Source organism: Arvicanthis niloticus, chromosome 3, assembly GCF_011762505.2.
Source record: "Arvicanthis niloticus isolate mArvNil1 chromosome 3, mArvNil1.pat.X, whole genome shotgun sequence".
Classification (NCBI taxonomy): Eukaryota; Metazoa; Chordata; class Mammalia; order Rodentia; family Muridae; genus Arvicanthis; species Arvicanthis niloticus.
Window position 1 is genome coordinate 70,771,334 of NC_047660.1, and position 27,635 is coordinate 70,798,968.

Here is a 27,635-nt window from a genome sequence, read left to right on the forward strand (position 1 = left end):
GAGGTAAAAAGGCCCTTCCAACTACTTTGTAAACATGTAATTACTTTAAGAATTCAGTCTTCCAATTCTGCTCCGAATTACATTAAAAGGAAAAGCCGTCAACTACCCTGAAATTTGTACCTCCTGGAATTTCAGGTGGACTGATTTTCAGAGTGACTGTTCTCATCCACACTACATGAAATCTTCTAGCTGGTAAAACAAACAAACAAACAAACAGATAGACAGACAAACAAGCAAATGTTTACATTCTTCTCACAAGCAGAGCCCAGTTTTAGGTATCGACAAAGACAGCATCCATTGCTTGCCACACTGCGCAGGAAGACTTTATTTTCATCATCCGAGTACTGTACAAATATGAAGTGAAAATAGAACTCTCTCCAACAGGTAAGACTGTAGATTCTGGGTTAGGATTGCCTCTAAGGACACAAGGCTCTGACCTCGTGTAGAAAGTACACTCTCTGGCTGTGATGTCTTCAGGAAGTTTCTAGTACATCCTTGTCTGGCTCTTTCTGACCACAAAGTGCAAAGGATTCCTGCACAAACTGCCGGCACATGGGACACTGCTTGAAGTAGCACACACAGCTGTCGCACAGGCAGGCGTGCCGGCAAGGCAGGAGCACCCAGTTCACGCCCCCGTTCTGGCACACCACACAGTCCTTGCTGCTCTCTTCCATGGGGTCCACTTCACTCCCAGCCAGTCCTGCCTTCTCCAACAAGCTCTGCTCCACATTTCTATCTGCTGGGGATGGGTCGCTGGAAGGAGTAGGACTATTATTTGCAGACATGAAAAGTTGCTGAAAAATCAAAGAAACCAGTGTAAAGGCGATTGTGAACAATAGTTACTCTCTGAACCTGGGGGCGTCACAAAAGCTCCTGAAAATTTATGACTAGCAAATCCAAGAGGCAAGATTAGGTAACTTCTATAACTAAGTATAAACTATAATTCTCTTTAAAAACAGCCATTCTTTGATCTCTATAAATAACAAATATTACATTATATGACTTACCTTAAGATCATAAAATTGACCTTGAGCCAGGATTAAATATTGATACAATATTCTGCAGGGAAGTTTGTAAGTCTTATCAGGAATATGAATTACAGACACCATGGAAATCTGAAATAAAAATTGGACATGAGTCAGTACTTACCACTCTTTCACAGATAACTGAAAAAATGCTTCATATATCAGATAAGAGATATTAGAACATTTACACAAATTTGTATAACTCACAGCACTGAGAAGGAACCAGTTATTGACAGATTTCTGACACATTTTAATTCTACTGAAATGTACACATTCACTGTGTAATAATGTGATAAAAATACCAATGTGCTTTATTACAGAGCTACATACACTGATTCTCACACAGAAAAAGGAACATATAAGAATAGGTAGGAAAGCACTCAACAGCTCAAGGTTCCCTAACCTCATCAAATATTAAATTGTATGGTACTGATAGAGGAATGGACGACACAGAAGAAACAATCCAGAGGGAAAATATCACAACAAGGCACAGACACAGAGAAGGGCCTTGTTGTTGTCTGTTTTTTTTTTTTTTTTTTTCATTAAATATATAGTTTGGGGACATCTGGATAACAATTTGGAAAAATATAAAACTGGACACCTGCCTCATACAGCACATGTGTAACATCAGTGCTGGGAGGCAGAGAAAGGCAGCTCCCTGGAGCTCACTGGCCAGTCTAGCCAATCAGTGAGCTCTTAGTTCAGGGCAACTCTGCCTCAAAAAAATAGGGTGAAGAGCAGCTGAGGATGACACCTGATGCTTACCTCTGGCTCCACATGGCACACCCACATACATATACACATGTGAACATAAATAAAGTAGGTGACTGAAAATGACATTCAATGCTGATTCCTGCCCTGCTTCCCCACACACACAAAATACAAGATAAACAAAACCAAACTTGCTTCTCACACACAGGACTGACATATATGCAAAACTTTGCACTCCCATAGAGACTCTTATGAGAAAGAGGGGTGGGAGAATTCAATGAAGGGAACTGGCACTACTGATAACAAAAGAGTATGCATTTGCAGCTCAGCTCCACCCCTGCATAAAGCACACTTGCATAGGTTATTCAGTATAAGACAGTTACACTGGGAACTCCCTATATCATCCAAGCAAGGAGGCTAAGTAATTACGATGCGCACACACACACACACCACATATGATGTGTGTGAGGCTAGCCAGAATCTTCAAGACCACCAATTGCTGAAACCCTGAAAACTCAAAGCCCCTAGAGTCTAAAGCTCCCAGAGTTGGAAACCTACAAATTATAAGCCAACAGGTTAAAAACCATGAACAACATAATTTCTAGTAATGGATGGAAGACTACATGGGGGGGGGGGGGCTGGAGGGGTAGAGAACTAAATCTTGGGGATGTGTTAGTGTGCGCTCACTTGTCCACAGTCCATTGCCAAGCTTCTAAAACCACCACGTATTCCTCCTGCTCCTGCACAGCACTAGGTCTCTCACCACGGAGTAAGCTTAGGGATCTTCTAAAGCAAGGACACTTGCTCACACGGAGATCACTCCAGTGTCACAAAATAGTAGAGTGTCAACTAGTGGTAGATATTTACCACAGTCGAGCATAGGAGACTAGTGGGTGGCTGGCTTTGATTAACAATGGTGCCTTCAACGTGGTCGCCGCTGTTCTGTTTGATTTATTAAATATATGCCTGGAAGCATCAGAAATTTTAGAAACTCAGCCATTTATGGGTTATTGCCTGGAAAAAGCAAAATGCATTTATAAATGCATTATCGGAAGATGTAGTGGCCTTTACAAAACTACAATGGAACTCAACTGAATTGCCACATAATAATGGCATTTGGAACCAGACATGCTCAAGCTTCTCAAAGTGAAGTGAAAAGTGTTACCAATAAAACTTGTTTTATTTTCCACTCAACCAATGCATTTGGTGAAAAGCAGACAAGAACATTTGCCAACTATACAGACAGGATGCAAATTGCAGGTTAGAAGCATCATTGTCTGCTGGGCACTCCTTCCAGGTGGTGAAATTCCAGGAGCTTTCAATGAATTGACGCCCCACTTGCCAAACAGGGAGGTGAGGAACTGCTCTGAAAACAGTCCCCAGCTCAGCAGGAGGAGACAAACAGCACTGCTACCCAGATGACCAGTTTTGTTTTCACCAAATGTGCCATCTGCACGAGATCTGGGTAGCCTGGAACTCCATAAGATCACAGCATAGAAGGCAGGATATTCAATGAAAATGGGCATGATTTATATGGAATCATAGAATTTAAGCGATGTGCTGCGTAGAACATGAGTATATTCTCTGAAGACAGCCATTGTACATGACTTCAAAATTCAGTTAACTGGAGCTAGAGAGATGGCTCAATGGTCAAGAGGAGTTGTGTACAATCATGGGGACTGGAGTCTTCCATCCTAGCCATGCTACATGGCTCACAACTGCTCATAACTCCAGCTCCAAGGAGAGCCAACTCCTTCTACTGACCTACAGTCATTGGCACACACAGATATGTGCACACATAAATAAAATAAAATAAAAATAGAGTTAGGATTGTGGATGTCTGGAGCTCTTGCAGACTGTCTTCACGCCCATGACCAAGCCCCATGATGTTGTCTCTGTATTAAATTTTCTTGTTTTTCTTTAAAATTTTTCTTTCTGTTATTTTAAATTGCCAGCATTATTAATTTGCAATTAGGAATGTTATGTATTTCAATTCTGAATCACTTCTATTTCAATTATGTAAAGAATTTTATAGACTTAAATTGTTTTATTATTTTTTGCAAATTTGATTGCACAAAAGTGTAATCAAAATACTGACTTGCTATGTGAATACTGTGCACACTATAAAAACACAAGGGACTAGGGAGATGGTTCAGTCAGTAAAGTGCTGTCATACAAGAGCAAAGACCTGAGTTTGATTCCCAGTACCCACATAAAAGCTGGGCACAGCAGAGGCAGGTTCCTATAATCACACTGCTGGAGGGTAGTAAGGGAAAGGGAGACAGGTGGCTCCCTACAGGATTGGTGGCCAGTCTAGCTGAACTGATAAGCTCCAGGTTCAGAGAGAGACTCTGTCTCAGAAAAATAAGATGAAAAACAACTGGTGCTAACCTGTGGGTGTATACACAAAACCACTGAAATGTCCTCACAAAATGAAGAGGGTCCTTCCTGTATATCTGTACTTACAAAAGAAGACATTTCCAGAGATTTCTGCTCTGGCTGACTACTCTGTTTCATCATGGTCATGACTTTTTAATCAATCTCATCAAAAATTAAGCTATGTCTTGGTATCTCTACAATCAGTTATAAAGTTGGAGTACAAATTACCACCATATCTTACATAGGGTTTTGTTGCTGTGAAAATACACCATGACCAAGGCAACTCTTAAAAAGAACACTTCACTGGGACTGGCTTATAATTTCAGAGGTTCAGTCCATTATCATCAAGGCAGAAAGCATGGCAGTGTCTAGGCAGGCATGGTGCTGGAGGAGCCAAGAGTTCTACATCTTGATTGTTAGAAGACTACTGTCTTCCAGGCAGCTAGGAGGAAGGTCTTTAAGCCCATCCCCACAGTGACACACTTTCTCCAACAAGGCCACACCTCCCAATAGTGCCACTCTCTGGGTCAAGCTTATCAAACCACTATACACCTAGTGCCATGTTTAAAACTTCTGCTTTTTGGCTTATCTTTTGTAAACACAGTTTGTCTCCTTATAACTGCAAGGCTTGTAGGACATCACTGGCACATCAGAACATGTATACTTGTAAAAACACACAGGACATTATTGTCTATTTTATTTTGTAAAGTAGCCTATCAAGTATTCTAACATGTGTATATGTCTCTCAAATAAATTCTATTTATTACTATTAAATTATGTGGGTACATGGTACACATTCAGCTTTATTTTAATGTTATTAATATGTGTTATGTGGTGCACTTTCAGGAAACAATTTTGTGGGGTCTGTTGTCTCCTTCCACTTTTACATGGGCTCTAGTGATTGAATTCAGGTCACCAGGCTTGTGTGGCAAATGCATTTACCCAGTGGGCCATCTTGTAGGCCCTAAATTCCTTTGAAGAAATGTAAATATATGTCTTTTAACTAAAGGTTTTAAATTGTGTTCCCCAGAATTATATTTTGAGATTTTGGTGTTTCAGGATTTCAATGTTCCGGATTATGACTTTTCATTCAAACCAAATGAAATGCTATGCAACTATTAAAAACTAAAACCAGGGGTTGAGAGATGGCTCAGAGGTTAAGAGCACTGATTGCTCTTCCAGAGGTCCTGAGTTCAATTTCCAGCAACCACATGATGGCTCACAACCATCTGTAATGGGATCCGATGCCCTCTTCTGGTGTGTCTGAAGACAGCTACAGTGTACTCATATAAATAAAATAAACAAATAATTCTTTAAAAATTTTTTGAAAAAAAAAAAGAGAAAATCTGTTAACCTATTTGCAAGTGATCTCTTCATGATACTGTGACATGAAGAAAGTACACAGAGGGTTCATGGCACCTGCCGTGTCCTACCTTCATGTAAGAGAAAAGAAAATACAACAATGGACAGGATCGTTCACGGCACTGAGGCATGTGGGAGACTCCTGAAGGCCTCTTATGTGGCTTTCTTCATCTTGAGAGAATGAATCCAAGTAATTTACAAGCACAGTTCGACTCTAAATGCTCAGCCTTGGTAGGAAGTGCTGAGACAGCAATTTGAGTGCCAGAATAGTTCAATTCAAAAACTGATATAAAACTACTGAGGAAAAGAAGAAGGAATCCCTGAGGTCACTGGGACAAGAGGGGAGTGGAGATCAAACTAATGAAGCTACAGTGCCTTATTAGAGACCAAGAGAGAGGAACCCAAAGTAAGCAGAAGGTAGAAACAGCAGACCAAAAGGTCAAAATGTCTATTGCCAATGCCAGAAAAGAGCACTGTGCAGTTCCAAGGTAGCACCTCAAAGGACATCCATTATCCTTCAGGGCTCACTGGCTGCCAAGGCCTAATTCTGACCCAATCATGAGAAAAACTTCTGCTTACAAAAATGGTGTGTGTGTGTGTGTGTGTCTGTGTGTGTGTGTGTGTCTGTGTGTGTGTGTGTCTATGTGTTGTCTAAAACCTGCTGTCATAAAAAGCAAGCAAGGCCGGACAGTGGTGATACACATCTTTGGTCCCAGTACTCAGGAGGCAGATCTCTGTGCTTGAGGCCAGCCTGGTCTACACAGTTCCAGGATAGCTACAGCTACATAGTGAGACCCTATCAAAAAAAACCAAACAAATAAAACTTTAAATTCTTATTTGCAAATAACAAGTTACATTTTTCAGTAAGAGTTTGTACCTTTCAAAATTCAACACACATTTATTTCATAAAGATATTCTGCTTTTTACAAAATGGTAGAAGGGGACACAGCTCAATGGTAGAACATGTGGCTAGCATGGCTGTCCACTCTGTTTTAGTCTGTGTAAGAGCATTTATTGTAACTCCCTAGGATGTTGCTGAAAGAAAATTATAGGCTAATGCTAGTGAATATATTTTGTATATCACACAAAACTACCATTAAAATGCCCCTGTATCATTACTAGCGAGCATATCAGACACAGAAAAAGACACTCTTTGCCACAAGATTGCTTTTGTTTCTTTGCTTTTGTTGTTGTTCTGTTTTTGGAGACAGGGATTCTCTGTGTAGCCCTGGCTATCCTAGAACTAGCTCTGTAGACCAGGCCAACCTTGAACTCAGAATCTGCTTGCCTCTGCCTCCTGGATGCTGGAACTAAAGAGTGTGCCACCATGCTGGCTCTTCCTGTGAGTTCCACCAAGGGTTGCTAAATATATGAGTTAAGTATCTCTTTTCAGAAACGCTCAGAAGCAGAAGTGGTTCAGAGCTTAGATTTTTCAGACTTGGGTAGATTGGCATATATACAATGAACTATCCTGGAGTCAGAGATGAGCCCAAAGTCTAACCAGGAAATTCATCTGAGTTTTAAGAACATCTTAAAAACATCGCCTGACAATAGTTTTCAAAAGCATGTTGACTGCACATGAACTTAACTGTGACTGGTCAATGAGGGCGGGTCAGAATTTCCCACACGTGGCACATCAGTGACTGGCATGTTCAACCTGTGTACGGTTCCACCTCACTAATCAGTGAGTGCTTCTCAACCTTCCTAATGCAGCAAGGACCCTATGCTGTGGGGACCTCCAAACATAACAGTATTTTTGTTGCTACTTTATAACTGTAATTTTACTACCATTATGAATTATAATGTAAATATCTGTGTTTTCTGATGTTTTTTTTTTTTTTGGTTTTTTTTTTTTTTGGTTTTTCCGAGACAGGGTTTCTCTGTGTAGTCCTGGCTGTCCTGGAACTCACTCTGTAGACCAGGCTGGCCTCGAACTCAGAAATCCGCCTGCCTCTGCCTCCCAAGTGCTGGGATTAAAGGCGTGCGCCACCACCGCCCGGCTTTCTGATGGTCTTAAGCCATTCTGGTAAAAGGGTCATTTGAAACCAAAGGGAGTTGCAACCCATAGGTTGAGAACCACAGACTTAGATGCTTTTATGTCCCGAATAGAACACTACCAGTCTAAAGAAAATGTACACAAATTGGGCAGTGGTGGCACATGCCTTTAATAGCAGCACTCAGGGAGCAGAGGCAGGTGGATCTCTAAGTTTGAGGCCAGCCTGGTCTACAGAGTGAGTTCCAGGACAGCCAGGGGTACACAGAGAAACCCTGTTTTGCCCACCCCCCAGAGCCCCTCCAGCACAAAATAAAAACAAAAATAAACAACAAAACAATCAGTACACAGTGAGAAAAAAAAAAACAGTTCCTAAAATGGCTGAACATAGGGATCCCACGTGGAAAACACAGGTGTAGCAGGGACTCCAGTGGAAACAAAGTAACTATAACTGTGCCCCCCCAAAACCAGAACTGGTCTCAAAGTCAAGCATTTCAAGTCAATATGATGCTGATCAATTCAGTAATAAAAATGTAAAGAAAAAGTACACATACCAAAGGTTATTTTCTCTAAAGCAAATATCACCTATCACAGAAGGATAAAATTCACTCAACAGTAATCCACCTTTAATTTTCTAATAAAGCCATGTTGTTGTCATCCACGGGGGGGGGCATCATATTCTGAAGGTGTGTTACAGGTATAAAAATTAAACAGGGATATAATCCATGTTTTGATTTTTCAAGGCACATTAGTTCAAGACCAAATATATATTTTCAGAAATTAATTTTTCCTATTTCAAAAGTAATTAGGAATCCCCAAGTTGTATAAAGGTAAGGAACTACAGATGCTTCAGTACTTACGATATCATAAACTTCCCTGTCATCCTCATCAGCGAGAGTCAACAGAGCTACCAAGGGATAGCGAGATCTGGGCACTGGACCAAAGTCTTCAATTTCAGTATCGCTTGGTAATTGGCAATATATTTCTTCTTTGCTGTGCTTTTTAATACTTTTGAGTATGTAAAGGCAAATTGCCAAAAGAACAAAAATATATTAATAAGTCAATAACTTGGCAACATCTGACTGTATCCACAGAGTCTCGTTTTGTCTGTGCCAGTGAGTGTATGGGGGAAAAGGATACAAATACTGTTCTCGGTGGAGATAGTCACTGTACAGCGCTTCTTCTAATGCTTGCGGAGTGCTTATCCTGAAGCAGTACACGTGCTTCTGAAGAGCTTCGTACAGTTTTTGAACACTGCACCCCCAGTAGCATGTGAGACGACTATCTTCCAGGCAGTCTGTCGTCAAGGTCATGCCTGCTACAGGAAACAAACCAGAAAGAGAATGGGAGTCACCCAACAATCAAACAATAAAATAACAGGATAAGAAACACATATGGATTTTGTTCTGGATGCTGGCCAACCTCATGGCACTTTTTAAAGGTTGCTGTATGTCTGCAAATATAAAAACACCAACAGCTATGCAGAGTTTGAGCAACGTCAGCAAAGTTTTATCATTATAATTTATCTTTAAAATGATTGGCTCAGTTTTCCTTTTTGGAAAGTGTAACCACCCCTTTCCAAGAACATACGCAATCCAAATGACAAGGGTCAGTGGAGCAGAGCAGAGCCATCCAAAGTGGGTGTTCACAACCCAGGGGGGCCAGATGGTGATCACTCAAGTTAGAACACACTGAGACGAGCTGAGCTTGACCACCATTGCTTATTAATACACACAACGACAGTGTCACTGTCCGTCACACAGTTAGTATTCCACAGCCCGAGGAACGGCTGAAGATACCAACTATGGAAGGTTTAATAATTCTCTCCCTGCTTTCAACAAAAGGAGGTTACAACTCCAGTAGACTGGATAAGTAGATGACTATGAGAACATACAAATTGTATGTGTCGTCTTACTTATGGATTCTATGCTTACATAGTATTTTAACTGCTACCAACATGATTTTTTTTCTCCTTCCTAGTAGCAGTTGGAGCATACCGAGCTCAAGGGGAGAGACATCTAGTGTTTCCTGTGGTTGGGAGAAGAAGCTGTCACAGTTAGAGCACAGAGGCAGGGTTTGTTTGACTAGAACTAAATGTAGTCTGGGTCACGGTTCCTGGCACAACAGCCTGGCCTCTGCACCCGGCTCCAGGCCCACCAGCAATCTGCAGGCCTCAGTAACAGGAACTGTGATTGATTCCTGACTTTAAATATCAATCAAGAGAAACTGCAGTGAGAAGATAAATGAATTCAAGCAAATGCTTCACAGGACGACAAGAGGGTGTCCTACTTTTCTTCCACTTCGGTGGTATGCGGAGGGCAGTGACACAAGACCACACACAATTAACCAGGCACAAGTGTTAACTAGCAGGAACTCTGCATAGGCACCTGAGATGAAATTCTATCTCAAATACTTCTTGGATTTCAACTAGGTATTAGTTCACTGACAATTGTAAGCAAGCATGCTTTAATGTGTCCCGAAACTGGTTCTAGATTAGTGTTCTCAGCCTTCATGATGCACTACAGCTCCTCATGTTGGGGTGACCCCCAACCATAACATTTCTGTTGCTTCTTCATAACTGTGATTTTGCTGTTATGAAGCATAACGTAAATATTTTTGGAGACTGCAAGGAGTTTCTCCCTTTTACATGTTGTTCTTCTAAATTTCATACTATAAACTGCATACACAAAACTGTTTTACATTAATATCATTAACAAACCTGGGCACAGTTGTAAATCAGAAAGTTTAACACCAAGTGGGGTAAGGCTTCCTTCAACCCATCCTTCTCTACACAACTACTCGAGGCTAATAACACAAAGTGCCTGAAACAGCCTTGCACTGAGACATTTAAAAAGAACAACTCAGGTAGCAGGACAGTCATCTTGTCTCTGTGAGGAAGCGATGAACACAGACCATGTGTGAGGATGGTGAGACAGTCAGGGCCCCTGGAGAGGAACCATCAGGAAATGGAGGCTGGCAAACTGCTCTCCAAATGCTAATGTGTTTTACCGAAGTCCTTTGCTTTATGTGAACTGTTACTGGATCTGTTAAAATGGGGGGAAGGGTGGAGTGGAGGGGGAGCTTCCAAAATGACAACAGGCTTCCTGAAGCAAATTCATCCAATTCAACTAATACATACTGAGCATCGAACTTATGGTGTCATTAGTGCTCTATACTGGGGCATGAACTGAACACAATACAAACACAATGGAATCTCAGCAATGTGTGTCAGTAAACAGATAATGATTCTCTGATTTGTTCTCAAGTCACATCTCGTCTGGATGTTTGCTCTCCTTCCTGTGCAATCCGTTAGGAACTTGGGATATAGTGGTGAGAAAAACATCCTGGATTATTAAACTATCTGCACCTGAAACAAAATAACCGTATAACTGCTCACAATGCCAACATCTGTGTAGACATTGTTACAGATAGCTACCTTTCCATGAACTTTACTCTTTTAACTTACACTCAAACCTCCTTTTTGTGCCACAGAAACAAGTAAGCAATATTATCAACCGGTAGTTTTTTTAAGTGAGTTCTTTCAGTAACCACTCTCCTAGTGAACATTTGCCTTTTCTGTTAGTGAAGTATGTCAGAGCATTGGCATAGCCGAGAGCTCCACTGACTATTTTCATTTGCCTCAGACACAGGCAGTGTCGGCTCTGCTTGTGATTGCTTCTGTCTGAACAGTGGTGGTGATTGATTGCTTCTGCCTAAATGGTAGTGGTGACTGCCTCAGTTCTAGTCCAGATTTCCTGTTTTTCTCACAGCGTGATCAGCTTTTCTCACTTCTCAGTGTACTTCCAGTCTTGTGGGACTGGACAGCAGGAAGACTCATGGCTGACTTTTCTATTGGCAGTCCTTACCCAAGAACTAGCTAAGACACTGTAGCAGATTGAAATCTAAAGCCTAGGGGTGGGGGAGGAGATGCTGGGGAAGGTGGGATGTTGTTGAGCCACCATTGTATATTTTAATCATCACTGCCTTCTTTTAATAGAAGTAGTTTCTTTACATCACATCTTAAAATTTATTTTTCTAAAATGAAAAATATGTCAGAATAAGTATGTACTCTGGGGAAAATGATCATAGTTTCCTTCAATTTATAGGATGGTATTATTTATAAGTAAGGAAAAAGAGTAAGGAATTTTGTACTTAAAAAAAAAAGATTTACTTGCTGAGGTCAAATTGAGCTATATTATAAATTCCAGACCAATCTGAGCTACAGTGTGAGGACTCCATCAAAGAAAGAAAGAAAGGCTGACTTAGGCAACGACCCATGTTGACTAACTTTTCTTGTCAGGTAATAAGCTTCTGGAAGTCACAGGAGGACAATGAGCTAAGAATGGTCCACATAAGTCACAGTGAATGTGAAGGAGGAAAGACCATCAGCTCTGGAGGTGAGTTCATTAACTTCAGCCCAAAACTCCCACTGGATTTGTCTACTGGAGGCCACCAGTGGGATGCAGAAATGGTAATCAGAGACTTTCAGGACAGCCACTTCAGTAGAGGGATGTAGAGATACGTCAGCATCATTTGGAGAAATAGAAGACAGAGGAAACAAATATTAAAAAAATGTGTTCTTTTCTCATTTTCATGTATGTGTGCTGTGCACGTGTGCATGTGTGTGCTGTGCATGTGTACACGTGTGCTGTGTATGTGTGTGCCAACATGTGTACACGTGTGCTGTGCATGTATACATCTGTGTGTGCTGTGCATGTGTGCTATGCACGTGTGCATCTATGTGTGCTGTGCATGTGTCTGTACTGTGCATGTGTGCATGTGTGTGCTGTGCACGTGTGTGCTATGCACGTGTGCATCTGTGTGTGATGTGCATGTGTCTGTACTGTGCATGTGTGCTGTGCACGTGTGCATCTGTGTGTGCTGTGCACGTGTGTGCTGTGCATGTGTCTGTACTGTGCATGTGTGCATGTGTGTGCTGTGCATGTGTGCATGTGTGTGGGCACACCAGCATGTGTGCACCTGCACCCTGACATGGCTTTTCTGGATTAATGTTGAGAATCTTCCTTGATTACCTTTATGTTCTCACTGAGGCAGGATCTCTCAAGCCAGAGCTCAGAGATGTCTCCTCTTGCTAGCCAGCTTGCTCAGGTATCCCATCTCCACCTTCTGAAGCAGGCCTCTATACCCTCCTGAAAGTCTGTGTGTGGATCTGAACTCTAGTCTTCACAGTTGCATTTTAAGCATGCCCCTGGCTCAAATTTGTATAGTTTCTTTCTTTGTTTGTTTTTTAAAACAGTTTTGAAGGAAAGAAAAAGAAGTGGTGGCAAGAATAAACTAAAAGCTGAGAATGATTACATTTGTTGTTAAGATATGAAAGGTTAGGTGTCAAAGGTGAGCACCTCTGCTCCTAAATCTCCATCTGCACTGAACAGTGACAAAAGCATTTCAAAATTCACAGAAACAAAACTGAATTCAGTGTTTTTTTCCAAATTCCATATGTCTCCCATTTTACCTCTGTTATCAGCGTTGTCTATGGAAACCCATGCAAAGAATCAACTCTTCATGGACTCTTCTCTCTAACCTATTGTCTTAGTCTCTCTTCCTGTTGCTGTCATAAAAATGTCCTGGAATGGCAACTTTGAGGAGAAAAGGTTTATTCTGGCTACAGCTCAAGTGCACAGGCCATCATGGTGAGGATTCAGGATGGCTTGGACCTGAAGCAGCTGCTCACACTTTGTTCACACTCAGTTCACACCACAAATGTACACTGCCATTCACTTCTCATTTTCTGTGTATATAGTCCGTGGGTGCAGCCAAGGGTCAGTGCCAAGCACAATGGGCAGGCCTTCTCACCTGGGTTAACACAATCAAGGTAATCCCTCACAAACAAGTAAAGCCAGGGTCTGTTCAGCTGACGCTAACATCACACCTGCCCCTCCCTGTCTGAGCCACAAAGACTCCCTGGTTCTCCCCTTTCTGCACTTCTTACCTCCGGGTGCTTTGCTCCCACTTCTTCCACCCATCCCCCCAAATGCCCGCTTATCTTTCAATGGAGACAACTAGAAAACATCTACAAGGGACCAGGATGAGCACATGCTCTCTCCAAGGACTTTCCAAAGTGTCTCTACTGTGGCAGACTTAACTTTCCTTTCTTCACAATTCACCTCCATGGCTCCTAAGTAGTCCTTCTAACAATTTACTTTTCCAGACACAGAAAACAATTACAGCCTGTGAACTATAATTACCACACCAAAACCAGAATATTATACGTAAATAACGTACACTAAAATATCCTAATTTCAGATTATAAATTGGTTCCTTAAACTCACTGTTTTACATGTTTGCCCATCATGTTACTGAGGACAATGGATGTGGCACAGACTGTCCACTAACACGTCTCTACTTCATTCTCCTCTCCATAAACAATGTCTCTGTAACTACTGGATAAGTCACTGAACGCGGCACAGTCAGCATCCTAACAGACTATCCACTGACATGTGCCGTACTTCACTTTTCTCTCCATGCACATCTGTCTCTGTTAACTACTGATGAAGTCTTCCAGAATTAAATGTAAAAACATTCATCTTCACATCTGCAGTATTCAGGTCAATAAATGGTTAAGTTTAATGAGGAGAGAGCAAGAGAGAAAGAAAACAGGAGGGCTAAGAACAGGGGATGCTAGACGAGGGAAAGGTTTGGAAATAGCCACCAACTTGCTAGAGAAGCTGCGGATGAATTAGTGATCTCTAAGCCAAAAGGATTCTTCACTTGTCTCATTTGTTTCTTGAACGCTCTTGTGCTGAACTGGGTTTCTTCTGAATTTCTCAGAATTACTGGAACGTCCCAACCAAACCTAAAGAAAGGTAAAGATAAAACATAACTTCAACAAATTTGAAACTTTATGTCACATAAAACATATGTTAGGCTTTATTACATATTCCTTTGTAAAATAAGGATCAGGAAAAGCGGTGCAGTCACTGATTTATATTGTCTTGCAGAATCACTCTAGACTTAAGGGAGGTCAGAGGTCTCACGGAACTGCAATGTATCATTCGGCTGAATGAATCAGCTTGCTCTTTCCTTTATATTGTGGATAACCAGATAAGAGCTCAGTTATTATAGGTAAATTATACTTAGAAGAAGCAACGTGGCAATTATAGAACTATCCTCAAAAGATATGAAAAACAAATTTGTACCCAATATTCAGACTATTTGTTATGATTTCTGAGGCTTGGGAACTGTTAAAATATCAAATAGTCTTTTGGAATTTTTAAAATAAAGCAAAGTATCAAATACAGATTTTCATTATATAATATACTTTTAAAAGTTGAATAAACTATGCAAAAGCATGAACTGTGACAATCCATACAGAGCAAGCTTGGCGATAAAGAAACTAAATAAAATAGCCAGTAAAATTACAAACCAGGCAAGTTTAGTCAATCTAAACAGAGTACCCTAAAATAAACCCACAGTTGAGTCAGTGGACTTCAGCTATGTGCACTTCCTTCTCTCCAGACACACAGCACTGAGAGACAAGAAAGAAAAGGAAACAGAAAAGAAAAGAGTCTATAGAAACAAGCTCACAAACTGGCATATTCCAGGGATAATGTATTAACAGTCAGCAACAGGAAGGTTATTGCTATAACCATATGGATAATTTTCAAAACTAAAATGGCTGGAGAAACAGCTCAATGGTTAAGTGCTCTCTCTCTTTTTCCAGATGATCTGGAATTCAATTCCTAGCATCACATGGTGGATATATATAATTGTCTGTAACAGGGGATTTGATATTCTCTTCTGGGCTCTGTGGGTACTAGGCATGTAAGTGGTACACAGACATACTTGTACATAAAGCCCCCACAAAAACAAAACAAAAAATTTAAAAATGTCAAAAAGTAGTTACTTGTGATGGCTTGTATATGCTTGGCCCAGAGAGTGGCACTATTAGGAGGTGTGGCCTTGTTGGAGTGGGTGTGGCCTTGTTGGAGTGGGTGTGTCACTGTGGGCAAGGGCCTGGAAGTCAGTCTTCTCTTTGCCTTCAGAATAAAATATAGAACTCTCAGCTCCTACTGCACCAATGCCTGCCATGGTCCTGCATTGATGATAATACCTCCAAACCTGTAAGCCAGCCCCAATTAAATTTTGTCCTTATACGAAATGCCTTGGTCATGGTGTCTGTTCCCAGCAGTAAAACCCTAACTAAGACAATGCTATATGATTTTCTAATATGAAATCCTAAAAGAGGAAAACTAACCTATGGGTAGAAATGAGCACAAGCAAGGCTGTTTCTGAGTGCACAGCATAGGAATCCCTGGGAAAGCCAAGAATTGCCCAGCAGTGTGTGGTGCTCAAATTGATATTGTACAGATGTATTTGATAACACCTGGCAGACAGCATACCAGATCTGCACATCCACTGTAGGAAAATGTCTCTTTAAAAGAAAAACAGGCCAGGTGTGGTAGTGCATTCTTTAATCCTATCACTTAGGAGGCAAAAAGCAGTGAGTTCAAGGCTAGCCTGATCTACAGAATTTTAAGACAGCAAGGGACAGTTTCTACACAGAGAAACCCAGTCTCCAAACAAAACAAAATCAACCAACCAAAAACAAAACAAGCAAACAAAATGCCAGAGAGGTCAGGGAGCTGGCTCAGTGGGTAATGTGCTGAGCAGGCATGGGGACCTGAGTTAGAATCCATGTAAAGCTGGCACGGGAGTGTGTGTCTGTGCGGTGCTCCAACCACAAGATGTGAGACAGAGACAGGAGAATCCCCAGGAGCTTTTGGGGCAGCTAGGCTGGTCCATCCAGTGAACAAAGAGATTGTGTCTCAAACAAGATAGAAGGGAGGACTGACACTGAGAAGGCTGCCCTTGGCGTTCAAAAAAAAAAAAAAAAAAAGATAAACAAAACACCCTGATAGTCATGCTCTAGTTCCTCGGGGTGAAGAGAACAACTTTAAAGTACATTCTGGAATAAGATGGACAGGTGGTTGGACAGAAGAAGGGATGACCGGGCAGACATGATGTAATAAATGTAGATGATAGAACCTAAGCAATTGATAATGTGTGTTCCTATGTAATTCTTCCCTGTGTCCTGAATGTTTGAAAATTTATATAATAAAATGTTTGAGAAAGGAGACATAGCTGGGTTTAGTGTCAACTACTTTCAGAAAAAATACACTGAGAAAGGCTATTGGCATGGATTGATGGGTTCTGTGCCTGGAGCAGGTAGTGGCAACTAAGCCTACACAAAGGCCAATGTAGGGCATGCAGGAAATGCAATGGTTAGGGCAAGGCTCACACAAAGAGTTGGTTGGGCCAGTGTCAATCTGCAACAGAAGTGTCATTGCAATACCTCATCCTAGGCTGGATATCTAAGCATCTGATAACAATTTTTATAAAATAATAAAGCAGTGAAGGTAAGAAAAAAAATAAAACAAACAAAAATACCGTCCACAAATATTGAGTTAGCAAACTAAAATTCCATAACAAACTATCAATCTACTGATAAAAGAAAGCTAATAAAGTTACAAAGAGAATAGACCTAACGAACCTAATTTGACTGAGCTTAGTTCAATAAGGCTGCTGTGGTCCAGCCAGGGAAGAGGAAAAGTGAGCCTCTAATAGATCCAACTGTTTCCATGGAAATTCACTGTAACTCAAGACAAAGCTTAGGAATATGTATAAGAATGTGTAAGACAATGGCTCAGCAAGCTCTAAGGCAAATTCATGTTTTCCAATGTTTATAACTGGAATGCAAAGAAGCAGAAAATATAACCATAAAGAGGAGATACTAAATTTAATCCTGGAAATAAAGGAAAGAAAACCAGAAGGAAGAGGGATGGGAGAGGAAGAAAATGAGCAAGCTAGCTGTGGTGGCTACATTAATAACAGACAGAGCAGAAGGTATGAGCAAGCTAGCTGTGGTGGCTACATGAATAACAGACAGAGCAGAAGGTAGGGCAGAGATTATAAGAGGAAAAAAGAATGCTATTTCATAATCAGAAGGGAGATAATTTACCATTCAGACACAATAATCTTAAATGTTTATTCATCTACAGATAGTACTTCAAAATACAAGGTAAAAAAGAGACACAACTCTAAAAATAAGGAGAAAAATACACAGAGATTTCAATACTCTCAATAACAGGTAGCAGTAAGAGAGAAAAATCAGCAAGGAGAGCAAGGACTTGAACAGCAGTATTAACGTCTCTGACCTGGTACAGAGTATATTACCCAACAAGCAGAGAGGCTCTCCCTCTAATGCACTAGGATGTTTACTAAAGACAGACCATACTCTGGGCTATAGGTTACAAACAACTAAAATTCTGAACTGGCTAAAAGTGAAAACATATGTATCAAACTTTGTTTGATGATGATAAAGCTATATTTAGAAGGAAAACCTAGAAGCCAAAGAAAAAGAGATACCTGAACTGTCAACCTTACTGAACCAAGTTTCCATCAATCAAACATGTGCTAAGACTTTGGCTCCAGAAGTCCTTGAGCACACATCCTCGCTCGTGGTATCTGCTCTTGTAACGTCCTATGCTTCTCTTACCACCCTAACAATCCTGTCTCCGTCTCCTATGGAATACACAGTTCCTATAAACCAGTGGCTCTCAACCTTCCTAACGCTGCGACCATTTAAATGCAGCTCCTCCTGTTGTGGTGACCCCCAACCTTTCAGCAAGGTTGAATATGGGACACAGAACAAAGTGGTTTAGAGCCTTCCAAAACTCTGTGATTTTCTAAGAGTTGGTTTGAGAGTTTCATGTTTGTTTTCTTCCTGTAAATACCCCAACAAACCCAGGAACAGCCACCATAACTCTGGTGTATACTCACAGTCCTCAGAATCGCCGTGACTGCCATCAACAGCCAAGTGCTGTAAAGACTTGCTCCCCCAGGCACCTAATTCAAAAACCATTTTATCACAGTCAACCAAAGGCATCTTTATTTAAATTAATTCCAATGCCATTACATGCAATGGGTTACTCGGGATCTCATTTCTCATTAACAGGGGCTGAAGAATATCCCGATAACAACCAGGTGTCCAAGCTGTAATCAACCCAACTTGCAAGCTCTGTCTTTGATGGGATTTTGCCCAAGAACATTCACTCAGTCATAGCCTAGCCAGAAGACCAGAATCCCATCAACTATTTAACAGACAGAAATAAACTAACTAAAAGTTATTAACCAGCACTGGAGATGTAACTCAGTGATTGCCTAGAGTGGGAGACTCTGCCACAAGCTATCATCCCTAAGACAAAGTAACAGAACAAAGAAACATGTGGAGTTGGGACCCTATGTGGCTGCAACTCCAATATAATGAAATGAGGCTGACCTAGGAGACTTGAAAACGATAAACTGGGACCAGAGACACTGCCAGGGTGAAGCACTGTTACTACAGGAAGACATACAAGAAAAGCAACTAAACAGAAGCAGTGTGCCCCTGAATCCTGTCTAAACTTCAGTCTGTATCTTTTCTTAGTGAAGCAATATGGGTAGACATCTAGCAAAGGAGAAATATGGTTTTCTGTCTGAGACTCACTAACAGAGTATACAGGGGTGCTGTAAGGCTGATGGACAATCCCTTACTGAACTGTGGTGCAGAGGAAGCAGGGAATCGCTGCCAAGTGGAAATCCTGAATTATTTGGGTAAGGTTTTGAGAGTATTCAACTGACTGATGCTGCTGAGTATCAAAGAAGCCACCATGGAGGCTGGAAGACATTTATGTCCTGTTGTGTGACTTTTTTTCTTTTCTTAGCGATTGTTATTGAGATCTAATAACAAGATGTTCCTGTTCTTCCAGCAATATTCACCAACAGAGGTAGATGCAAGACAGTGGAGAGAAACAAGAAGCAAGGATTCAGCTGTGTGGGGTAAGAACCACGGGTGCAGAAACATAAGCAGTAAAGATTACATTGCAGATATTACTGATACAAAATGACAAGACTGAGAAGTATAACAGGTTGACTAGCTCACTTTTGTTGCCTTGGTTGGGATATTAGAAAGATATCTATAAGATTTAAATGGTGCCCAAGTTATCATCATTTCTAGCAAATGAATCCGGCTTTGGTTTAGTTGGCAAATAACAATATAAAAAACTTATCTACATAGGTGAAGCTAAGCCGAGTGGGAAGAACGGTCGGTTAGGTTCTCGATGACTGGTTAGGTTCAAATAAGGACAGAGGTGACTGGCACTTACTGACAAGGTCTTGCAGCCTCAGCAGTGCTCAGCCCAGACTTCAAGAAATAACACATCAATAGAAAATTACAACACTTGTAAAACTCATACTGACACGAGGTAGTAAACAATCATTATAGATTCAAATCAAGCCTTAAACCTGGCTTGAACCTATGTTTGTCTGACTCTTAGTGTCTCTCTGTCTCTCTGCCCCTCCCTCCCTCCTTCTCTCCCTTCCTTCTTCCCTCCCTTTCTTTTTCTCTCTTCTCTCCTGTCTTCCCTTTACCCTTAGATGCCAGCATTATGTGCAATATGAATTTCACCCACTTCCCCAATGCTAAGATCTAATTTAGTGGCCTATTTAACAAGGCATATAATGCAATTATCAACTAGATACCAATTTTCCTTAGAGAGGAAAATTAGGTTGACGAGAGTAACAGCAGGGTTGTAGTCCTTTCAAAACTGTGTATTAAGACTACTTTTTAAAAAAAACCTGGGAAACACCTTCCTAATTCTAATTACAAACTTCCTTGAAGTAAATGACAGTAATTAAAACCTGAAGAGTTAATAATAAATAACTAATAAATAACACGTAGTGATCCACGTGTGGTGGTACACTCCTATATTCCTAGCACTTGGGATGCTGAGGCAGGAATGCAAGCATATGCTACAGGGAAACCACCCGTCTTAAAAAAAAAAAAAAAAAAAACAATTTCAGATTGGGCTTCATCCTATCCTGTCTACATCATGGGAGTTTTATGCTGTAACCGTGGGGGCAAGTGGAAATATTAACATGTTCCTTCTTTCCAAAAGAAGCGTCTTATTTTCAGAAACTGACCGGGACCTGTTAAAGTCTTTAAAGTAACAATGACTATATAATCAAGTGGTATTTTTGAGCTTGATTTACAAAGCCCACGTCAGTCCCAAACCTGTCTGCCTCGGTTCACGCTGTGTGCTCTCGAATGCATTCCCGTTCTCACATATTTTCCAAAGTACTTGTTCCCCAACTGTAGCTCATGTCTTTTCTGTAGGGTCCTCTTTCGGCCATGGTTCTTGTCCATTTAGAACCACTGTTCAACACATTTGGATTCACCTGTCTTTTCAAGGGGTAGAAGGCTGCAGTGTAGAAAGCAACCGCTCTAGGCTAGTCCCATGGTTTCAATCAGCTGTGTTTATAAGCCTAAACATGGTAAAACCGCATCTCCTCAAGAGGGATACCGGAGACTCTACACTGAAAGAATTGTTCCTGGGTTATGTAACTCTCTTAGAAGCAAAATGCCTCCACCCCACAGAATAACTTATTCCTAAAATCTCGCTCCTTTCTAAAAACGTCCTATCAACTAAAGATCACTTCCAAAAAAGTAGACTGCATCAAAAAGCCATTCAATTACCAAACGGTAGCTACAGAATTCGGGTAAAAGTCCCTCTGAAATATCTGGGACCAAGCAAGGGTCAGTTCGGGTCAGAAACACAGCCAAGCTCCTTCGGATCCCGTCCGCGCGCTTAGGGGCTGGTGACCGGTCCCTGCTGGGCACAGAGTAGGCCGGGGCCCGGGACAAAGCCTTCGGGGCACGCACTCTGACCCCAGCACCAAGACCAAGCTCTCCCCTGCGTTCCCATCCTACCGGGGCAGCAGCCTGGCCTGGGCCGAGTGCGTTCGGTGGCGGTGACCGCTCTGCGGGAGCCACCAGAACCCTCTGCACGGACCCCTCACCCGGCCGGCGGTCCCTGCACCCTCACTCCCAGCCCTGGACACTCACCATCCTAATACCAGGCCGGTGGTGACGATGAAACAGGTGAAGACCACAGCGATGTAGAAGAGCGGAGAGTATTCATAGAGCGTTACCAGGAACACTGCGGCCATCGGGGTCTCCTGGGCTCAGCCCAGCCCAGCCCGGCCGGCCGGGACCCAAGCTGGTATGGCGCCCCGGAGCGGACAAACTTTGTAGGTCCTCACTCGCCCAGGCTTCTGGGCAGCTAACAGCCGCGGCCACTAGAAACAGAATGCCAATCACAAGGTTGATAGCAGGTATGCCACGCCCCTCCCGCTTCCCGTCCCGACTACTGGCTACGTAACGGGGAGGGGACAGCTCCGCCCCGCCCTGCGCCCAGGATTGGTGGCCTGCGAGAATTCCGCCAGCCCGTCCCAGTTCTCAAATTCCAAGCTGCAATTTGCGGCCATCGGAGGACCAAATTTAAGTTGATGCAGATTCTCAGATGCACGAGGTGGCCTGGAAGCCCTACAAACTCTAGGCAAATTTGGGAATGGGACAAGGACCGGCTTCGGCAGGGCGGGGGACTGTCTACAAAATGATCTCGATTTGCCGATAGTCGCGGAAAACTCGAAAAGAGGTCACTACCGCAAGCGAGTTTTTGCAACTTTATCAACCTTTTAAAAATAAGTTTAATCAAAGGAAAATCGGCATACGTACTCAAAATTCTCTTAGAAATAAAGCGGTTGTTCTCCCTCGGCCCTCTATTTTCTTCTCGAATTAGAATTAGCCAGATCTTAGAAGGTTTTAGTAACTAATTTTTGTTTATTAAGAGATCTTATTTAGCAAGAAGTAGCTTAATGGCTGCTTCCTTTCCTCACCCTTGTCATCGGTGCCTCAAAGAAGCCTCCCGGAAGTCTCTCCTAAAACCACATTTATATCTCTTTTACTTAAACTCTAAAGTGATCCCTAGTTACAGCACAGACAGGAGAAACACCTCCCACCGCAAATCCGATCCAGGAAAGGATCCTGGAAGGAAGAAAGGAGTGTGGGCATTAGGACGCTTAACTAAAGGTTCCCTGCCATGCTCTCAAGTCACCAGGAAATGTATGCTTTAAAAAGACAGTTAGCTTTGTCCAGTGACCTTGACCAAATAACCATGTATTTTCTGGCATACTGCTATTTAAGAAGCTTGTTTCTATGTAATTTTTTTCCTTAGTAGATATTGAGTTGTAAAAGTATGTTTATTTAAGCTATGCCCAGTTGTTGGAAATGTTTTTATTACCATACCAAGCACTGCAGTGAGTATCCATAAAGCTAAATTACTTATTTAGGCTAAATCACTGAGGTAGGCCTTTATGTATATTTAAAATTTTTTAGAGACTAGAGTCAAGAAATACTGTGTCAGATGCACAATCACACCATTCCAGGTGGCCAATCTGAAGGCAATTTTATTACAATAAAACAAAAGAAAGTATCATGAGTCAAAAATGTAGGAAGTTGTAGGTAAAGTAACATTAAATACATAGATATGATTTTGCTCCTACTCAACCCCATTGAACCTACAGTAAAGAGATTTAAGATGTAAGAGGCAACAAGATAGCCAAAGGCGCTTGCTACCAGGCCTGACAACCTGACTTGGAGCTTCCAGAACCACATGGTAGAAGGAGAATATGGTTGTCTTCAGAGAATACAGTTGTCTTCAGACCTCTGCAAGCATGTAAATATATGTGCACACACATAGTAACTATGTGTAATGAAAGAAAAGAAGTAAACATTTCCATAATGTAAAGAAGGATAGAGGGAACCAAAAAAATGTTTTGGAAGATGAAAATCAGATAAGAACAATTTACCAATCCAGCCATGAGAGCTGACTCCAAACCAGAAATAAAGAAACGAGGAGCCAGCCTAGCTTATGCTGAGAAACTCTCTAAACAAACAGGAACAGACACTTAACTAAAGCCTTTACCATTTCCTACTTGGCTATGCTACAGCCACTGAAATATGTGTCTGACACAGGATCTTTCCTGTGTATTCTGCACACAGTGACCCTCTCCACAGAATCTCTCCTGTCTATTCTGCACACACACAGAATCTCTCCTGTGTATTCTGCACACAGTGACCTTCTTCACCACCACCAATGACTGTTGGGAGCCGACTTTAGTAGAAAGCGGCTAGATCAACTTTGCAGCCATCTGGAACCATATACCCTGATGAAAGACTTGGTTGTCAAAAGCCTATAACAGCTGAAGCACACTCTGATAAACATATTGTTTACCCCACATAGCTTGTTTTGCTGTTTAGTGACCTCAGCTGTATGGTGCACGTGGTAAAGTGTTTTCACCTGTGTTCTCCTGCTTGTGTTTATAAATACCCCAGATTTCCTTTCAATAAAGAGAGACGAGAGAGAGATGGGAGAGAGACGGGAGAGATGGGATGAGAATTAAGACCTGACCACACACTCTGTCTTGTCTCCATTCTTCCCATCGCTTGCCCCTCCAGCCCCACTCTCTCTCTTGACCAGAGCACTTAGCCCCAAAATGTTGAGGCAGAGTGTGGGCCTCAACAAATGACTTTTCTATAGAACAAGTCTAATTCCACTGGTAAAAGTCCTGAGTTGGCATGCCATGTTTTCCTTGTTCTTTTTAAAAGTAATTTTAAAGTAAATTTACAAAGTAATGAGTATTGTTTTATTCAAGTATGTCATTGTTTTTTTGCTTTCATTCATCCTGTTACCTTCCTTTGTCCTTCCTCTCTTCCTTCTGCTCCTCTTTCTTTCCACAAATACAATATAGTTTTATTCTCTCCCCCCTCAGTCCCGCCCCCCTCTTTGTGTATGCTCTTGCTTACACATACGCTCATGTGCATGTGTGTGTGAGAGACAGAGAAACAGAGAGAGAGAATATGTAAAGGTCAGATGACTCGGGGAACAATCCTTACTTTCCACTTTGTTGGAGATAGGATGATATCTCTTTAAAACAAGGATCCTGAGGTCTTGTTTGGCATGCCCACTCCTACATGTCTTGACTATCAGTACTTGAATGTGAAATGTCTCTGATAAGCTATATTTGAACATTTGGTCTCCAGATGTATGGCTGTTTGGAGAGTCTGGGGAATCTTCAGGAGGTGAGGCCCAAATGAAGGCAGTAGGTACCTAGGGGAGCGCCTTAGGAGATTGTCAGCTGACCCTGCTTCCACTGCATCCTGATCTGCTATGATCATGAGGAGCCTGGACCACATGCTCAGGGGGCCACACCTTCCTTGCTATGACACATTCTAGTCTGAAATCCCCAGTCAAAATAAACTTTGCCTCCCTTAAACTGTTGACAGATAGTCTGTCCAGCAGCTGAGAAAAGGGACTAATACACCCACTTATGTCTAAGAAAAAACCATGGAGGCTGAAGAGGTAGCTCAGCAGCTGACCCTCTAAAAGGCTCATGCATTCAAGGATTGATCCCCACTAGTGGATCTAATCATTAAAGATGACTGGATTGGCTGGCTGGTCAGGGTGATGTATACACCCAGCACATAGGAGGGAGAATTAGGGGGGCTGGGGGGGGGTTTCTGTGAGTTCAAAGCCACCCTGGCTCACACATCAAATTTCAGGCCAGGCAGAACTGCAAAGTAAAACCCTGTGTCAAAGAAATAACTAATTAATTAAAAAAAAATGACTGTGTCGTCGGGGCCTGACCTAACCAATAGAATAACCCTATCGATGGGTTCATAATTGTGAATTACTATGAGGTGGCAGATTTGAGAGGTAGGGCCCAGTGGGAGGAAGCAGGCCACTGGGGGTACAGCCATGAAACCCTGTCTTGTCCCCGTTCACTGTCTCTCCTGGCTGCCGTAGCGTGGGCAGCTTTGCTCTCATATCCTGCCGCCAGGACGGCCTGGTCTTACCATGGCTTAGGAATAGTCGAGTCAACTGGCTACACACTAAAACCCCTGACACCAAAAGCCAAACAAACCTTCACTCTGGTCTGTATCAGGAATGTTGTCAAAACATTCTACTGAAAAGGGCAAACATTAACTAACAAGCTTCCAACAAAATAGAGGCAAAATGGCAAGTTCTGTTAGAAGAGGCACATGGATGCTGGTTGGTATCCATCAGAGGCCCGCCCTTTTCGGAAGAGAAAGGAAGGAGGAATGGGGGGGGGGATGGGACTGGGAAGAGAGGAGAGAAGAGAGGGGAAACTGCCGTCTCTACCATTACACTCTTGCCATTCACCTCTGTTCCCATCTAAGCACAAACCTTAAATGGAATGTATTACCAGTCTTTTAAATACACTGCTGACAGATGCAGGTTCATGAAGCCAATTCAGGAGATCCATTCTAAGAGTCTGAACACGGAATTACAAGGAGGAAATTGAGTATAAGGTTTGACAAAATTTCCCCTCAAAACTTAAGCTTAAAGTACTTCAAGCTTCAGATCTACCCTACCAAGGAGAATAAATGTAAGCTGTTGGTGGCCTTTCAGGTACTGAGTCACCTTCTGGTGATCCAATTGTGTTTTAAAAAAGGAATTGGTCTTCTTGAGTTTAACACTTTTAAAAAAGAATCTGGCCTCTTTGAAGAAAGTTCATAGTCTTCTCCTTTCTCTCTTCCCCTGTCTCTTGCTTCTCCTAAAAGGATAATCTGATGACAGCAGATGCTCATGGGATGTCGTGGTGGGAGGCGGGGGAAATGAGGTGCTCACCAAGCTGAAGACAGCTTTGTCTGAGAGTCTGCTTCTAGAGAGTACCCACTGCTGAGATTTGAGGCGCCAGCCATGAACTTGTGTCAGTAAAATCTTCAGTAAAGCAGCCTCTTAGCTCCACGGGCCTGCTAGATGCTCATCTCGGTTTTACTAGGGGAGGGAGACTGTTTTATGAACGTGTAGATTCTCCTGCAGGTCACATGGTGGCTTCAGGGCTATCTTATGGAAACAGATTAGGCCACTTCTGCTTCTGAATATATCTCTATTGTGTTAAAGATGGAATAGAGTCAAATTTCAGGCCTCTTCCTAGAGAAGAGGATTTTCTCTGACACCTCTCCTATTTGGATGCTCCGGTGACCATATCCTTCCCTCTGCCATTTCGGGCTGGAGGGAAAGGCCAGAGTGGGAAAGTAAGGCTTGCAGGTGTTCCAGCCTTCCTCCTAGGCTTCTACAGATCCAAAGCAGAAAGCTTTTCCTTCCTACTGTTGACTTTGTCTCACCTTCCCTATGGAGTGGTATACAGGAAATCCATTTACCATTACCCAATATCTGGATTTTAAACAAATGATAATAGAGCTTCAAAACTGTATAAGGCGCCCTCCCTGAAAATCTCTGGGGTTTTAATGTGATTCTGTCTTGGAGATGCAAAACTCTTATTTTTAGAAATCAAGTTGCTCTTTGCATTTCTTTCTTCATTTCTCCCTCCCTCCTTTCCAGACTTCTGTTCTTATTCTTAAAAATTATATCATTAGTTTATGTGTATGAGTGTGTTTGCCTGCTTGTACCACACACATGCAGTGTCCCTGAAGGCCAGAGAGAGCATTGGATTTCCTGGGGCTGGAGTTACACTGTGAACTACCATTTTGGTGGGTTCTGAAGATCCAGCCAGGGTGGAGAGAACTATCTGTGCTCTTCTTCACCCCTGAGTCTCTCCAACTCTTATCCTTTCTTATTTTTGATGCCACAGCTCTACTAATCTTTTGAGGAAAATAGTTATGGATGGCCAAAGAGAAAGTACCAAAAGGATATAAAAATATTTAAATGTTTTAAAATTTTTCTTATATTTTTTTTTCCTAAAGTTGCCAACCCTTTCATCCACATCGTCTTTTTTGTACCTCATACTGTTTCTTAGAAAGGCAAGTTTATCTCAGTTTTGGAATACCAGTAGTAATACATTTAAAAGGTCGTAACTTTGAGTGTCACACTTTGAAATAATAATGGCACCTGGGTTTCAGAGCTCAATTCGGCTGTGACTTGAGAATAAGAGAGCATGCCTGATTGCCATTGATCACCATTTACTAGTGAGTATGAACACTCTTTGGAAAAATAAGTGAATTCATCAAGTTCTGGAAAGTAGACAGGGTCAGGATGGCGCTCTGGGACAGGTGGAAGGATGGAAGCCGCGTCTACCTTTGAAAAGCATTAAATCTGAGAGTAAACTGTAATCGACACTCACATTTACCGCTAAAGTCATTGGCTCAGGTTTGTCACCACGAAATTCCTGCCGTTAAGGCTTGTAGAATATTTACAGACACCAAGAATCTGCGCACCGCCGGGTTGGCTCATTCCTTGGTAACCCGGAGGGCGGAGCATCCTTCCTTAGCAGGCTGAAGA

At 42.0% G+C, this 27,635-nt stretch overlaps 1 protein-coding gene across 3 annotated transcripts; it reads right to left on the bottom strand.

Moving 5' to 3' along the window:
- Positions 1-297: 297 nt before the first annotated feature.
- On the bottom strand, positions 298-27,627 carry Cgrrf1 (cell growth regulator with ring finger domain 1). 3 transcript variants are annotated; one of them, XM_076931172.1, is made up of 7 exons: positions 27,478-27,627; positions 21,374-21,606; positions 14,145-14,284; positions 8,611-8,785; positions 8,331-8,478; positions 1,008-1,115; positions 298-794 (listed from the first exon to the last, which is right to left on the bottom strand). In XM_076931172.1, the coding sequence occupies exons 2-7, from the start codon at positions 21,475-21,477 to the stop codon at positions 474-476; spliced, it is 996 nt and encodes a 331-aa protein (XP_076787287.1). In that variant the 5' UTR covers positions 21,478-21,606; positions 27,478-27,627; the 3' UTR covers positions 298-473. The 3 variants fall into 3 exon arrangements, with proteins under 3 accessions (XP_076787287.1, XP_034353304.1, XP_076787288.1); XM_034497413.2 differs by having other exon boundaries at positions 8,611-8,788; XM_076931173.1 differs by lacking the exon at positions 27,478-27,627 and adding an exon at positions 18,271-18,336 and having other exon boundaries at positions 8,611-8,788.
- Between the last annotated feature and the right edge of the window lie 8 nt (positions 27,628-27,635).